Source organism: Balaenoptera musculus, chromosome 16 (assembly GCF_009873245.2).
Source record: "Balaenoptera musculus isolate JJ_BM4_2016_0621 chromosome 16, mBalMus1.pri.v3, whole genome shotgun sequence".
NCBI classification, from domain to species: Eukaryota; Metazoa; Chordata; class Mammalia; order Artiodactyla; family Balaenopteridae; genus Balaenoptera; species Balaenoptera musculus.
Genome location: NC_045800.1, coordinates 57384736 through 57401436, shown reverse-complemented (window position 1 = coordinate 57401436; position 16701 = coordinate 57384736). Strand labels below are relative to the sequence as shown.

Sequence of the window (16701 nt, the reverse complement as noted above, 5' to 3'; positions counted from 1 at the left end):
ATGCAGGGGACACGGGTTCGCGCCCTGGTCTGGGAAGATCCCACATGCCGCGGAGCAACTGGGCCCGTGAGCCACAACTACTGAGCCTGCGCATCTGGAGCCTGTGCTCTGCAACAAGAGAGGCCACGATAGTGAGAGGCCCGCGCACCGCGATGAAGAGTGGCCCCCGCTTGCCGCAACTAGAGAAAGCCCTAGCACAGAAACGAAGACCCAACATAGCAATCAATCAATCAATAAATAAATCTTTAAAAAAAAAAAAAAGAGATATCATCTAAATGATACTATGTCTACGAAAAAATTGAACTCTTTTGAAAAAGAAAAAGAAAAAAACAGCCCAGATGGCTTCCCTGGTGAAATCTACCAAACATTTAAGGAAATAACACCAATCTTACACTATCACTTTCATAAAAGAGGTGAAGGGAGCACTTCCCACATCCATTTTATGATGCCAACATTATCCTGATAAGAAAAAAAGTTATTATAAGAAAAGTAAACTCCAGGCTAATATCTCTCATGACCATAAATCCTTAACAAAACATTAGCAAATTGAATCCAGCAAAATATAACAAGGATACTACATGTGACTTAGTGGGGTTTATCCCAGGAATCCAGAGTTGGCTTAACATTTGAAAAAAATCAGTGTAATTCATGACATTAACAGAATAAAAGAGAAAACCAGAGACACAGAAAAAGCTTAACAAAATTAAACAACTGTTTATGATTTAAAAAAACACTCTCAGCAAAATACTGGAATAGAAGGAAACTTTCTCAATCTATTAAAAAAAAAACAAAAAACCCTATAGCTCCTGCATGTCAACAGAAAAATAAGCTGAGGGAGGAGAAAGAGTTGCCTAAAAAAGAATAGAACATTCCCCCCAAAAGTATTTCTATTCCCACAGGAGACAAAAAAAATTCATGATCACAAGCCACTTATGACACTAAATGCTCAAGTGAAGAGACAAAATCTGTAGATAAAAATCCTTATAAGGATCATGAGAAGCACATCTTAGAAGCAAGGAACGAAAAAGAATCAAGTAGCAATACATTACATGATACATATTCTTAACCCACCAGACACAGATTGAAAATGTGCAGATTAATGGGCAAATTGGCAGGAATGCTATCCAGCCTAAACCCCAGCTAAGCCACTCCTTTTGACCTTCCTCCGACTTAACTAGAGAAACTGATGAAGCTGCTATTGAACCAGACTATAATGAAGGTGATAGCGAAAGTAACATATCTGTAAGAGAAGAGGAAACTTGTCTAAGGAACCGAACAATAAAGTGATGGAGGAAGCAAAAGAGCCTGGACACGGCGGCAGTCGGCCAGGAGCCAGAGTCAAAGCAGCGCCAGCATTAGTCCAAGTAGAAGTCATAGCCCTTCTGGAAGCCCAGCCCGAAGCCACAGTAGCATCACAAACCATACAATAATTAGGAATGAATTTAACAGAATGCATGCACAAGACCTGTATACCAAAAAACTGCAAAACATTGCTAAGAGAAAGTAAAGAAGACAAATAAATAGAGGGCTATGCCATGTGCATGGGTTGGAAGACTCAGTATTGTTAAGATGTCGGTTCGCTCAAAATTCACCTACAGATTCAACATAATCCCATTCAAATCCCAGCAGGGTTTTTTTGGTAGAAATTGACAAGCTTATTTTAAAAGTTATAAGAAAATGCAAAGAATCTAGAATAGCCAGAAAACTATTTAAGGGAAGAACAAAGTAGGAGGACTTACACTACCTGATTTTCAAGTCTTCCTATAAAGCTACGGTAATCGAGACGATGAGGTAGACCAGTGACTTCCATGAACGTGAGCTCAATGCTGTTCTTCATTGGCTGTAAAATGAGTTCCTCGGTCACAAGTAATGTAAAGTGGAATAACATCTTGGTGAATAAGGTATTTTGTCAGTGCATGGATACTAGTTTGGGAAAAAAAATATTGCAGGCAGGAAAAGCAAATCTATATCAAAAGTAGGTGTCTGCAGACCTACTAAAGAATGGACTTGAGGATATGGGGAGGGGGAGGGGTGAGATGTGACAGGGTGAGAGAGTGTCATGGACATATATACACTACCAAATGTAAAATAGATAGCTAGTGGGAAGCAGCCGCATAGCACAGGGAGATCAGCTCAGTGCTTTGTGACCGCCTGGGGGGGGTGGGATGGGGAGGGTGGGAGGGAGGGAGATGCAGGAGGGAGGAGATATGGGAACGTGTGTATATGTGTAGCTGATTCACTTTGTTATAAAGCAGAAACTAACACACACACACACACACACACACACAAAAAGTAGGTGTCTGTGTCAGTGAGATTAAAATACCACCCCTTACATGGAGGAGGTGGCTCACTGATTCTCCCGAAGAATGGTGCTACGTTGGGGGCTCAGTGTTGGTCTTTGCTGTTGGCGGGTTGGCCTCTCAGCGGTGACTGTAGACAGAGACTTTAGGAGGTGGACAGTCCATGTTGTGGAGCCTATGCACGGTCTCCATCATTGCTGCCTTGGCCACTTTGATCATGAGGCCTTTGTAAGGACAGAGGTTGCTGGGGAAAGAAACTAACTAACATCCAGAGAACCAATGATTTTATCCACCTGATTATCAAAATATTTCTCTTGTATAATTACTCTTAGGTGACTATTGGGACACAGATCTTCACATTCTGTGGTCATTCAAAGGTATCTATTCACACACCTTTTCCCCAGAACCTCCCCACTGTGATCATTTAACTGTGTCCTTTCCAAGTCCCTGACCAGCCAGCCAAACCATTAGCCACTGCCCATGAATCAAAGTAGATCCATACCTCTGGTCACCTCTAATTTCAGGCAAATGAATAGCCAGTTGCACTGGGTGAAGTTCTGCTCAGTGGGAGTATTTTCCTCCACTGCTGTCCTGTACGACCACATCAGAATGGCTTCTTATTCAGATCTCAGTACAAATAAACCAACTGCAAAAAGACATTCATGAGAGATTGTAAATGGAATGTGCATTGATACTAGATTTTATTAAGACAATATTATTAATTCACTAGATGTGATAATGAAGTGGTAGCATGTCCTGTTTTTAAAAAATCCTTTATCTGTTGGAAATATGTTCTGAAGTATTTGAAGGTAAAAAGATAAGAGGTATGGGAGATTTTACTTAAAATTTTTCATGGGAAAAAAGTAGAAGGAGAGCTCAATGGAAGAAGGATAATTGTCGAAGCCAGGTGATGAGTAAGTACATGGGGGTTCATTAAACTGTTTTCTCTGCTTTTATATGTGTTTAAAATGTCACATAATAAAAAGCCTAAAAAATATTCTAATGAAAAGTATAGACAACCTCCCCTTATAAATGTACCTAAGAATGTAATCTGAATGTCACCTAGCCTCACCAGCCTGTGCCCTCAAAATAAGGTTAAATTTCCACTTGGACCCAATTTATGATGACTGTAAGCCCACTCACCCATCCCTGTGCACCAGGAGCATATTCTCACCCTCTCCAGAAAAACTCCACTATTCCAAGGAGTCCTCAAAAGGGTTCCACATATTAGGCCACAAACTAGGCTGAAGCGGACAGCCACCCCTCAGGCTCTGCTATTCTAGCTCCCACTTGCCTACATCTAGACAATGTCTCAGCATTCCTGAGAAGCTGCTTAAAGAGGCTTAATCACTGCTGCTGTTGACAAAAAAGAATGCCATAGGAAGCATTCCAAATTAAAGGAAACTAAAATACACATTAAAGGAAATTAAATGCAACATATGCTCCTGAGTTGAGTCTTAGACTTGGGAAAAAATGGCTATTAAGTCATTATTGAGACAGCTGAAATTACCAAAATATGGACTGTGGATTGGATGATAGTATATTAATGCTAAATTTCCAGATTTTTATCATTGCATGGTGGTTACGTAAGAGAAGTTCTCACACTTAGCAAATACACACTGAAGGATTTAGGGTGTAAAAATAAAGCAGATGCATTGAAAATTCTCCCCCTCCACCCAGCCTCTCAGCCACACAATTTCCCCCTGCCCCAACAGGCAATAAATGTTTCCTCATTCTTGTATCCATCCACCCAGAGGTATTTCATGCTTTTGCAAGCTAACACATGTTCTAACATCTCCTTCACACCAAAAATGGGAGCATTCTCTATATTCTGTTCTGTGCTTGGCTCTTTCTGAATATATCTTGGAGATCATTCTGTATCAGAACATGAACCATCCCCTCACTATTTTCTACAAATATGTAGTATTCCACTGGGAGATGTACCATAATTTATTTAGGCTCCATAAAATTGGTTTCCAACCTTTTGCTGTCCTTTATTAAGATCTGCAGAATAGCAACCTTCAAGGGACCCAGGAAGATTTGGGAACACAAGCATATAACAAAAGTATGAAATTAATATGGTGATAATTTTGTCAGGGATTATATTTTAAATGGTTACTAATGAATGCAATGTTTCATGTTATTAACCAGGGAAATAGACTTCAGAATGAATGATTGGTGGGTACGAAAAAACAAGAATGTGTGTGGGGAAGTCAATGTTAACAGCCCTCCGTCTTAGCCATTAAACCTGTTTGAAAGAGCATTTTAACACAATGGAATTTTTTTTTCAGAACTCTAACAGACACTGAATGCAATAAGCGACGATCAAGAATAGTAGTAGAGCCACCCATGATGTTGTTGTTATTGTGTCATTAATGAAAGTACCGACAGAAAAAGAGTAGTACTTTGGGTTCGTTAATAAAAGACCTGAAAAAATGTAATGGCTTAGAGTCACAACAGCAAATAAAGTTGCCTTTCACTTCACTCTGCCAAATGAGGCTGTCCGGAAGGGGAGGAAGTTAACAATGAACTTTGAGAGCAGGGTGAAGTGTGTACACCCATATCTATACATACACTGAGTTTGGGGTTGTAGGGACTTTCTGTTGTTGTTAATAAATATAATTTCTGTGCCCATTTTTATCTTCAATATTTTTCCTTAGGTTCTTAAGTTACAGAAATAGTGACTTAATTTGACACAGATTTAGACAATATCCCAGAAACCCAAGAGCACATACGTCACTCATCCTGACCTAAAAGCTTCTCTCTCTGCAGGAATCAGAGACCAGCATCTCTCTTCTCTCACAGACTCACCGCCTCCTTTTCTGTTACAGTGGCCTTTTATGAGTTCTCATTCCTCCAGCTGGACAGTTAGTTAGCCCTTTGAGGGCAGGACTACCACATCATAATCATCTAGGCTGTGCAGACTCCACTACTTGAGCAGGTGGGGGGCAGCCCCCGCTCTCCAGACGCGGCCCAGCAGAGGCTCCATCCACAGGGTCCACTGGTTGATGTCACAGTGACGGTCATGTTAAGTCAGTGTATCTACGCTGGCAGCGGTAGCACTGATATCTCCACGGCAGCAGCTCTGGAATATGATTTAGGGCATTGTGTCTGAGGATGAAGGCACCAAGCCTAGTTTTCTAGCTTTATTGGTCAGAATAGGCTAGGTCATTCCAGAAAACAAACCCTGACCTCTCAGCAGCTCACGCAGTGAGTTTATTTCCCAATCACACGCAGGTCCATGGAGGCTGGGCAGCTCGCGGGGCAGCACTCGTCCCAGCGGTGACTCAGGGCCCAGCTGCTTCTACAGCGTGGCTCCCCTGTCCCAGACTCCCTCTCACAGGAGAGTGAAAGCCAAGGATGTGGCGAGAACTTTTAGGGCCAGGCCTGGAAGTGCTGTACATTATTTCCCCCCATGTTCCACTGGCCTAACTGAAAGGTAGGCTGACAAGCATTGCCTTGACGAGTGCTTAGGGGCAGAAATGGGGTCAGGAGCATCCAGCCAGAATCCACCCTCCCAGAGATTTCACGAGTCCCACTTAGCCTTCAGAAATCCGTTTGATGATTATCCCAGCCAGGCTTGGTTTCTCTATCTGCACCTAATCTCCCTGACTGACATACAAATTGGAGGCACAGTAGAAGGTGGGGGTCAAGAGCACAGGCCTGAGCTAGACTCCAGGCTCCTGCCCTACTGTGTGCTTTGGTAGGCAGGCGGGGCTCCTCCGAAAATTCCAGATTAAGTGGAGTGTCTGTCTCAGGAAGTTGTCGTGAGGGTTGAGTTAATGCGAGGTAGGCACCTAGAACAGTGTCACCTGCACTCAGCACTCAATAGCATCGTTTATTATTTATTTCCCCCCGAAGTCTCCAGCCCTCAGAGACTTCCTGGAGGAGGCAGTCAGGAAGACTCGAACGAGTGAAACAATGGATTGTAGAGGATTGAACAAAGGAAGGGACCTTAAAGGAAAATGAGTTTCTCCAGGCAGGACGCTGTGTTCTCTTTGAATTAATATAACTGCTGAGCCCCAAAGAAAGGGCCCCCCGGGACCTGAGTCTGTCCGTCATGTGCTCCAGGGAGCCTCCTTGCCTGAGTCCAGACAAGCTTCTCCTTTTATTTTTTTTGGCCACGCCACGCAGCTTGTGGGATCTTAGTTCCCCAACCAGGGACTGAATCCAGGGCCATGGCAGTGAAAGTGCCGAGTCCTAACTACTGGACCATCAGGGAACTCCCCAAGCTTCTCCTTTTAAAGTCCTACCTGTGGGAGCTGGACTTACGGCCAGCAGGGCCGGTTATCTTGCCCAGGCTGTCCTCTGGCTCCGGGGTTGGGGTGGAGGTGGGCAAGCCTATGGGAGCCACGCCTGCATGGAAAGAGCAAGGCCGCTGGCCCCTTACCAGGCAGGTCCAGGCCTGGGCTTAGGGCGTCCAGAGGGAAAATGGTCACTCTGAAATCCCAGGCGCAGGCTGAAGACCTTCTTCTAAGTGTAAGGCATTTGGGCTCACTGTGGGGACAGGTACAGGGTCTTTGCTGCACAGCAGAGGTGACCAGGCCTGCCTTCACTCCCGTGTTTGCCAAGTTGCTTGCTGACGCTGTGAAAACCCCATCCCTAGTTTTTCCACCAACATCTCCTCTGTTAGTGCAGAGACCACACTATGAAAGAGGCAGTTTCCTGTGCCAGAGCCCAACAGGCCCAGCCCCCCACCCTCAGTACGCTCCCATGGAGGACATGGTGACAGTGGGGAAGGTCTCTCCTCGGGGCAGCTGTAAGATATCCCTGCGGGATAAGGCTTCCCCTGGAATGTGGCCTTTTTCTAGCCAAGAACAGTTCCAGGTAATGAGCACGCTTCAGGCTGAATCCTCTTTCTCTGGAGAAAAATTTTCCAAATATGGAAGGATCGAGGTTCCTACTTTGAGAATCTCTTCCTAGAGGGTGACAGCCCAAATTCTCCCTAAAATAATAGTAGCACACAGCAGAAAACAGAGCAGGGGAAGCACGGAGGAAGTAGAGGTATGGATGTGGGGGACTCGATGACACCACCAGGGAAATGAATAAAGACTCTCAGCATCAGGCGTTCATTCAACAGGCTGGGCCAAGGGCATTCGGGGTGCCCACCCACTGCTGGGTGCCAGGGTGCTGACGCAGCAAATGGCCAACGCTGGACTCTACATCTGTCATTTACTAGTCATGAGCCTTGGACAATGTCAACTGTCTGAGCCTTAGTTTCCTCATTTGTCAACTAGAGATAAAATTCCTTGCCCAGACCGCTTCACAAGGTTCTCCTGATGAACTCAGAAGAAAAAGGCCACGAGAAAACTTTATAAACCAGAAAGGGTTGTCTTAAAACAAAGCACTGTTATCATTGCAGTTGTTAAGACAAATCTTAGCTCTCCAGGGACCTACAATCTAGTTGCAGAAATAAATTAAGATACCTGGAACAATAAAGTGGTAAATCATGGCAGTATGCACTCAGCACAAAATAGCGTTAGCAAAATTATATGCAGTTAAGTTTTCTGAAAGAGAGTCAGGTGTAGAATGAATCAGACAGAACAAATTTCATGAAAGTCGTGGTAAGAATTGAAATGAGTCCTGGAAAAAGAGAAAGTTGTAGAGAAATTGGAAGAAGTAAGGCATTAACTGTGTGTGTGTGTGTTGTAGTAGTAGTAGTAGTAGTAGTAGTAGTAAAAAAGTGCAGCAAGGACATGTACCATTCTAGGCTATAGACATACTCAGGAAGTGAATGGTGGGAAATGGGTCTAAAGCAGAGGTTGGCAAACTATAGCTCCACAAGCCAGTTTTTGTATAGTGTGCAAGCTAAGAATGGTTTTACAGTTTTAAAACGTTATACACTTATTAGAATGGCCAAAATCAAGAACACTGACAACACCAAATATTGGTGAGGATGTGGAGCAACAGGAACTCTCATTCATTGCTGTTGGGAATGTAGAATGATGATACAGACACTTTGGCAGTTTCTAACAAAACTAATTATACTTTTACCATATGATCCAGCAATTATATTCCTACTTAAAGGAATTGAATACTTGTGTCCACACAAAAACCTGCACACAGATGTTTATAGAAACTTTATTCATAATTGCTAAAACCTGGAAGCAACCAAGTTACCCCTGAGTAACTGGACAAATAAACTGTATGGTATATCTGAAAATTGAATGTTACTCAGAGCCAAAAAGAAATGGACTATCAAGCTGTGAAAAGACAAGGACGTATCTTAAACATATATTACCAAATGAAAGCAGCCAATCTGAAAAGGCTACATACTATATGATTCTAACTATATGACATTCTGGAAGAAGCAATGCTATGGAGACAATAAAAATATTCATGGTTGCCAGGGTTGAGGGGAGGGAGCGAAGAGTAGGTAGAGCACAGAGGATTTTTAGGGCAGTGAAACTACTCTGTATAATACTATAATACATGTCATTATACATTTGTCCAAGCCCATAGAATATACAAAACCAAGACTGAAACCTCATGTAAACTATGAACTCTGGATGATAATGATGTGCCAGTGTAGGTCCACCAATTGTAGCAAATGTACCAGTCTGGTCAGGGATGTTGATAATGTGGGGGCAGGAAGTATATGGGAATCTCTGTACCCTTCTCTCAACTTTGCTGTGAGCCTAAAACTGCTCTAAAAAATAAGTTTATTTTTTTTTTAATGTTATAAGGAAAAAAAAAGACGAGTAGGAGTGACATAGATCATAGTCCCACAAACCCTAAGGTATTTACTATCTGTCCCTATACTGAGGTTTACTGACCCTTGGCCCAAAGGATGAACACTAGACTGAATGACAGTGGAAATACAATATAACCCAAATTTGTGTGATGCAGCTAAAGTAGTGCTGATAGGAAAATTTATAGCACTAAATAAAATGTTTACATTTAGGAAAAGCCTCAAATCAATAGTTTAATGTCCCACAATAAGAAACTAAAAATATAAGAGCAAACTAAACCAAAAGCAAGCAGAAAGAAGAAAATAATAATAATAATAGCAGAAATAAATGAAATTGAAAACAGAAAAAACATAGAAAATCAATGACACAAAAACTGGCTCTTTGAAAAGCTCAATAAAATCAACAAAATTCTAGCAATACTGACAAAGAAAAAAAGAGAGAAGACATATATTATCCATATCAGGAATGAAACAGACGATATCACTACAGACCCAGCAGACATCAAAAAATAATAAGGAAATACTACAAACAACTCTACACACATGAATTTGACAACTTAGATGAAATGGACCAATTCCTTGAAAAGCACAAACTACCACAAGTCACCCAATACAGTATAGATAATTTGAATAGCCCTGTAACTATTAAGGAAATTGAACTCATAATTTTAAAACTCCCAAAAACAAATTTCCAGGCACAGATGGCTTCACCACTGAATTCCGCCAAACATTTAAGAATTAACACCAGTTCTACACAATCTCTTCCAGAAAAGATAAGATGAGGAAACTTGCCAATTCATTTTTTCCAGCTTTACTAAGGTATAATTGACAAATAAAAATTGTATATATTCAAAGTATACAACATGATAATTTGATACATGTATACACTGTGAAATGATTACCATAATCAATTTAATTAACACACCCATCACCTTACATAGTTACCTTTTGTGTGTGTGTGTGTGTGTGGTAAGAACACTTAAGATCTACTCTTTTACCATATTTCAAGTATACAATAGAATATTGTTAACTATGGTCACCATGCTGTACATTAGATCCTCAGAACTTATTTCATCTCATAACTGAAAGTTTGTATCCTCTGACCAACATCTCCCCATTTCCTTCAGCCCCCAGTCCCTGGCAACTATCATTCTACGTTCTGCTTCTATTAGTTCTACTTTCTTAAAATCCACATATAAATGAGATCATGCAATATTTGTCTTTTTGTGTCTGGATGATTTCACTTAGCATAACATCCTCCAGGCTGATCCACGTTGTTGCAAATGGCAGGATTTCTTTCTTTTTTATAGCTGAATAATATTCCATTGTATATATAAATATAATTTTTTTATCCATTCACCCATCAATGGACATTTAGTTTGTTTCCATATCTTGGCTATTGTGAATAATATTACAATGAATAGTGAAGTGCATATAGCTCTTCAAGATCCAACTTCATTTTATCAAGCTAGTATTATTCTGATGCCAAAACAAAACAAACACTTTGCCAAAAAAAAGATCAATATCCTTCAAAAATCCTTAACAAAATATTAACAAAGGGAATTCAATAATATGTTAAAAAAAATTATACACCATGACCAAGTAGGGTTTATTCCAGGGATGCAAAGCTGGCTCAATATTTGAAAGTCAATGCAATCTACCATACTGACAGGCTAAAGAAGAAAAACTGTATGATCAGAGCTACTGATACAGAAAAAGCATTTGACAAAATTCAATACTCATTCATGATAAAAACTCTCAGAATACTAAGAATAGAGGGGGACTTCTTTTTTTAAAAACTAGTAACAGCTAACATTTATTGAGCCCTTTCTTTTTTTTCTGGCCGTGCCCCACGGCATGTAGGATCTTAGTTCCCCAACCAGGGATCGAACCCGTGCCCGCTGCACGGGAGTCTTAACCACTGGAGCGCCAGGGAAGTCCAAGGGGGAACTTCTTAATAAAGAACTGGGGTGCTGCTTTTTTTTTGGAAATGATAAAATTGACAAATCTTTAGCTAGACTAAGAAAAAAGAGAGAAAAGATGCACATAAATAAAATCAGAAATGAAAGAGGAGACATTACAACTGATACCATGGAAATACTAATGATCCTAAGACTACTATGAACAATTATAGACCAATGAATTGGAAAACCTAGAAAGGTGGAATACTTTCCAGAAATTTGCAACCTTCTAAGGGTGAATAATGAAGAAACAGAATATATGAACAGACCAATAATGAGTTAGAAGATCTAATCAGTAATCACAAACCTCCCAACAAAGAAAAGCCCAGGACCAGATGGTTTCATTGGCAAATTCTACCAAACATTTGAAGACAAATTAATGCCAATCCTTCTCAAACTCTTCCAAGAAAACTGAATAGAAGGGAACACTCCCAAACTCATTTTATGAAGCCAGAATGAAATCTGATACCAAGCCATATAAGGATACTACAAGGAAAAAAAAAAAAACTAGAGACCAACATCCCTGATAAATATAGGTACAAAAGTTCTCAACAAAATATTGACAAATCAAATTCAATAGCACATTAAAAGGATCATACGCCATGATCAAGCTGGATTTATCCCTGGGATGCAAGGATGGCTCAACACATGCAAATCAATACATGTGATACACCAACTAATAAAATGATATGTAAAATCACATGATCATCTCAATAGATGCAGAAAAAGCATTTGACAATATTCAATATCCTTGCATTATAAAAACCCTCAATAAATTGGGTATGGAAGGAACATACCTGAACATAATAAAGGCCATATATCACAAGTCCACAGCTAACATCATACTCAATGGTGAAAAGTTGAAAGATTTTCCTCCAAGATCAGGAACAAGACAAGGATGCCTACTATCACCACTTCAACATAGTACTGGAAGTCCTAGTCAGAACAATTAGGCAAGAAAAAGAAATAAAATGTATCCAAATCAGAAAGGAGGAGGTAAAATTGTCTCTGTTTGCAGATGATATGATCTTATTTGTAAAAAACCCTAAAGACCCCACCAAAAAAGTCATAGAACTGATTTACGAATCCAGTAAAGTTGCAGGATACAAAATCAACATACAGAAATCAGCTTCATTTCTGTACACTAACAATGAAATATCTGAGAAAGAAATAAAGAAAGCAATCCCATTCATAGTCGTATCAAAAGCAATAAGATAGGAATAAATTCATCCAAGGAGGTAAAAGATCTGTACACTGAAAACAACAAGACATTGGTGAAAGAAATTGAAGACACAAACAAATGGAAAGATATCCCATGTCCATTAATCAGAAGAATTAATATTGTTAAAATGTCCCTACTACCTAAAGCCATCTATAGATTTATGTAACCCCTATCAAAATTTCAATGGCATTTTTCACAGAAATGGAAAAAAATCCAAAAATTTGTGTGGAACCACAAAAGATCACAAATAACCAAATTATCTTGAGGAAAAAGAACAACACACTTTCTAATTTCAAACTATATTACAAAGCTATAGTAATCAAAACAGTGTGGCACTGGCATCACAATAGATACAAAGACAAATGGAATAAAATCAAGAGCTCAGAAATAAACCCTTAGATATATGGTCAACTAATATTTGACAAGGGAGCCAAGAATACTCAATGGGGAAAGGAGAAGCTCTTCAATAAATGACATTGGGAAAACTGGATAACCACATGCCGAAGAATAAAATTGGACCCCTATCTTACATCACTCACAAGAATTAATTCAAAATGGATTAAAGATTTAAACATAACACTGAAACCACAAAACTAGAAGAAAACATAAGGACAAAGCTCCTTGACAATGGCCTTGGCAATGATATTTTGGATATCACACCAAAAGCATGAGCAATAAAAGCAAAAATAAACAAGTGGGACTACATCAAGCTAAAATGCTTCTTCACAGCAAAGGAAACCATCAACAAAATGAAAAGGCAACTTACTGAATGGGAGAAAATATGTGCAAATCATATATCTGATACGAGGCTAATATCTAAAATATATAAAGAACTCATACAATTCAGTCGTAAAAAACAAACAATCTGATTTTAAAATGGGCAGAAGATCTGAATAGACTTTCTTCCAAAAAAGACACAGATGGCCAACAAAAACATGAAAAGATGCTCAACAACATTAATCATGAGGGAAATCAAAACCACAGTGAGATATCACCTCACCCCTGTCAGAACGGTTATCATCAAAAAGACATGAAATAGGGGACTTCCCTGGTGGCGCAGTGGTTGAGAATCTGCCTGCCAATGCAGGGGACACGGGTTCGAGCCCTGGTCCGGGAAGATCCCACATGCCACGGAGCAACTAAGCCCGTGTGCCACAACTACTGAGCCTGCGCGTCTGGAGCCTGTGCTCCGCAACAAGAGAGGCCGTGACAGTGAGAGGCCCGCGCACCGCGATGAAGAGTGGCCCCTGCTCGCCGCAACTGGAGAAAGCCCTCGCACAGAAACGAAGACCCAACACAGCCAAAAATAAATAAAATAAGTAAATAAATTTATTAAAAAAAAAAAAAAAAAAAAAAAGACATGAAATAAGTGTTGGTGAGGATGTGGAGAAAAGGGAACCCTGAGCATTGTTGGTGGGAAGGTAAACTGCTGCAGCCACTATGAAAAACAGTACAGAGTTTCCTCAAAAAATTTAAAATAGAATTACTACCATATAATCCAGCAATTCCACTTCTGGGTATTTATCCAAAGAGAAAAAAACACTAACTTGAAAAGATGTATGTGCCCCATGTTCTTTGCAGCATTATTTACAATAGCCAAGACATACAAACAACCTAAGTGTCCATCGATGGATAAGTGAATAAAGAAATTGTGGTATAACATATACAATGGAAAATTACTCAGCCATAAAAAAGAATGAAATATTGCCATTTGCGGCAACATGGATGAACCTCAATGGCACTATGCCAAGTGAAATAAGTAAGACAGAGAAAGACAAATACCATATGATTTCTCTTATACGTGAAAACTTTAAAAAAAAGTTTCACTCATATAAACATAGTAGAATAGTGGTTACCAGGGGCAGATGGCAAGATGCTGGTCAAAGGATACAAGCCTGCCATTATACGATGAATAAACTCTAGGGATCTGAGCATGGTACAGCATGGTGAATATAGTTAACAACACTACATTGTGTACTTAAAATCTGCTAAGAGAGTAAACTTTTAGCATTCTCACAACAGCAACAAAGGTAACTATATGAGGTAATGGTTGTGTTGACTTGATTGTGGTAACCATTTCACAAAGTATAAGTATGTCAAATCATCACATCATGTACTTTAAATATATACAATTTTAATTTGAGATTATACCCTAATAAAGCTGAAAAACAGAACATCTATTAAAAAACCCTATAGCTAACATCATACTTAATGGTGACAGATCAAACGTTTCCCCCCTAAGATCAGGAACAAGACAAGGATGTCTGCTCTGATCACTGCTAGTCAACATGGTGCTGAAAGTTCTAGCCAGTGCTTAAATAACATACGATAAGGAAATAAAAGGCATAAAGATCAGAAAGGAAAACATAAGATTGTGCCATCTGCAGATGACATAATAATCTACATAGAAAACCTAGGGAATATACCAAAACAAAACCAAGAAAAAACAACACCCATCTCCTAGAGCTAATAGTAAGATTGTAAGATACAAGTTCAACTTATAAAAATCAACTGTATTACTATATAGCTATGGAAGCTGAGATAAAAAAAATGCCATACCATTTACAATTGCTTAAAAAATTTTTAAATACTTAAGTGTAAATATAACAAACATACAGGACTGAATATAAAACAGAAAATGCTGATGAAAAAAATTAAGAATGTTCTAAATAAATAGACATAGCATGTTCATGGATTAGCACACTCAACACAGTGTTGAGATAGATAGATAGATAGATAGATAGATGAAAGAAAGAAAGAAAGAAAGAAAGAAAGAAAGAAAGAAAGAAAGAAAGAAAGAAAGAAAGAAAGAAAGAAAGAAAGAAAGATAGAAAGAAAGAAAGAAAGAAAGAAAGAAAGAAAGAAAGAAAGAAAGAAAGAAAGAAAGAAAGAAAGAAAGAAAGAAATTCTTATCCAGATCTCAGGAAGATTTTTTTCCAGATATAGACAAGTTATTCTAAAATGTATATGGAAAGGCCAAGGAATTAGAATGGCTAAAACAGTTTCGGAAATGATGAATAAAGTGGGAGAAATAACTCTGTCCAATTTCAAGACTTATTACATAGCTCAGTAATCAAGACTGTGTGATACTGGTGGAGTAACAGACACAAAGATCAATGGAACAGAATAGAACCCCCAGAAATAACCCCATACAAGTACAGCCAAATGATTTTTTTCAATGTCAAAGCAATCCAATGCAGGAAGGATGGTCTTTTCAACAAATGGTGCTGCAGCAACTAAAAGACACCCATAGAAAAAAAAAATGAACCTTGACCTAAACCTCACATCTTATGCGAAAAGTAACTCAAAATGGGTCATAGATTCAAATGTAAGACTATAAGTCTTCTAGAAGAAAACAGAAGAAAATCTTCAGCACTTGGAGCTTGGTGAAGACTTCTTAGACATAACACCAAAAAAGAGTCCTTAGACATGACAATCCACAAAAGAAAAAAATTGATAAACAGGACTTATAAAAATGAAAAACTTTTGTTAAAGGGATGAAAAGACAAGCTATAGACTGGGAGAAATTTTTGTAAATCACATATCTGACAAAGGACGCATCTCTAAATATATAAAGAATGCTCAAAGTTCAACAATAAAAAATCCAAATAATCCCATTAGAAAATGGGCAAAAGACATGAAGAAATGTTGCAGCAAAGAACATATAAAGATGACAAATAAGCACATAAAAAGATGTTGAACATCATAAGCCATCAAAGAAATGCAAATTTAGACCATAATGAGCTTTTACTACATGGAGAGGCTGAAGCAGTTAGAATTTGCATGGCAGAGTCCTGGAGAGGAGAGAGCTTTGCAGAGAAAGAGCTCCAAAAACCTGCAGAGGAGTCTAAATCTTTGGCTGAATATAAATCTGAGCATGCATAGGGTAAAACTCAATGAGATTGGTAGAAAACAACTAACAAGGAAAGACAATTTTCCAGGGAGCTCTAAACCAAACAATTCTCAGAGCTCACACAAAGCTGGGAATCATTTGAGCTCCTACAACAGGTGGAGGAACTTTGTTGAATACATAGGGGATTTAGTAGAAATCACATAAGTGTCATGTCCTAATAGTGTGGCTAAAATAACCCTACAGTACAGGAAAATCTAGACCTGCCCTTTAAAACTTAAAGAATAAGCTTGAAAAGGATTGATATGAACCATGAGTATCTTAACTGACTGCTACAACAAATCCAAACACTCTTTAAAGTAATGCAACAAAATAAAGCACTACTAAACACAAGATTTTAAATGTTATACACAATAAAAAATTAGGCATATGAAGAAGAAAGAAAGTGCTACCCATAACCGGGGGAAAATCAGTTAGTGAAAAAAAAAATCCAAATCACATATATGATGGGAGCATGTCAAGTTGTCAGGAGCCAAATTAAAGGAGCACCCAAAGGCCAGGTCAGGGATATTTTAAATAAGAAAATATAATAGTAGTAATGGATTATAACCCATAGAATGAAATAAATATCCATGAGTCCACACTGTTATAATGAATAAATGAAGGAGAAGGGATAG

The 16701-nt window shown here is 39.1% G+C and overlaps 1 protein-coding gene across 2 annotated transcripts in view; it reads right to left on the bottom strand.

Annotated features, from left to right (window-relative positions):
* The window catches only part of DLG5 (discs large MAGUK scaffold protein 5), a 200292-nt gene that overhangs the window by 29437 nt on the left and 154154 nt on the right, over positions 1-16701 (bottom strand). Inside the window, exon 32 of one of the 2 annotated variants that reach the window (XM_036829445.1) lies at positions 2879-2946. The exons of the other annotated variant lie outside the window; for it this stretch is intronic. Coding sequence (XP_036685340.1) covers positions 2918-2946 — 29 coding nt within the window. The 3' untranslated portion in view covers positions 2879-2917. Of the gene's footprint in view, positions 1-2878; positions 2947-16701 lie in introns of those variants that run through there. 2 annotated transcript variants of the gene reach the window in all.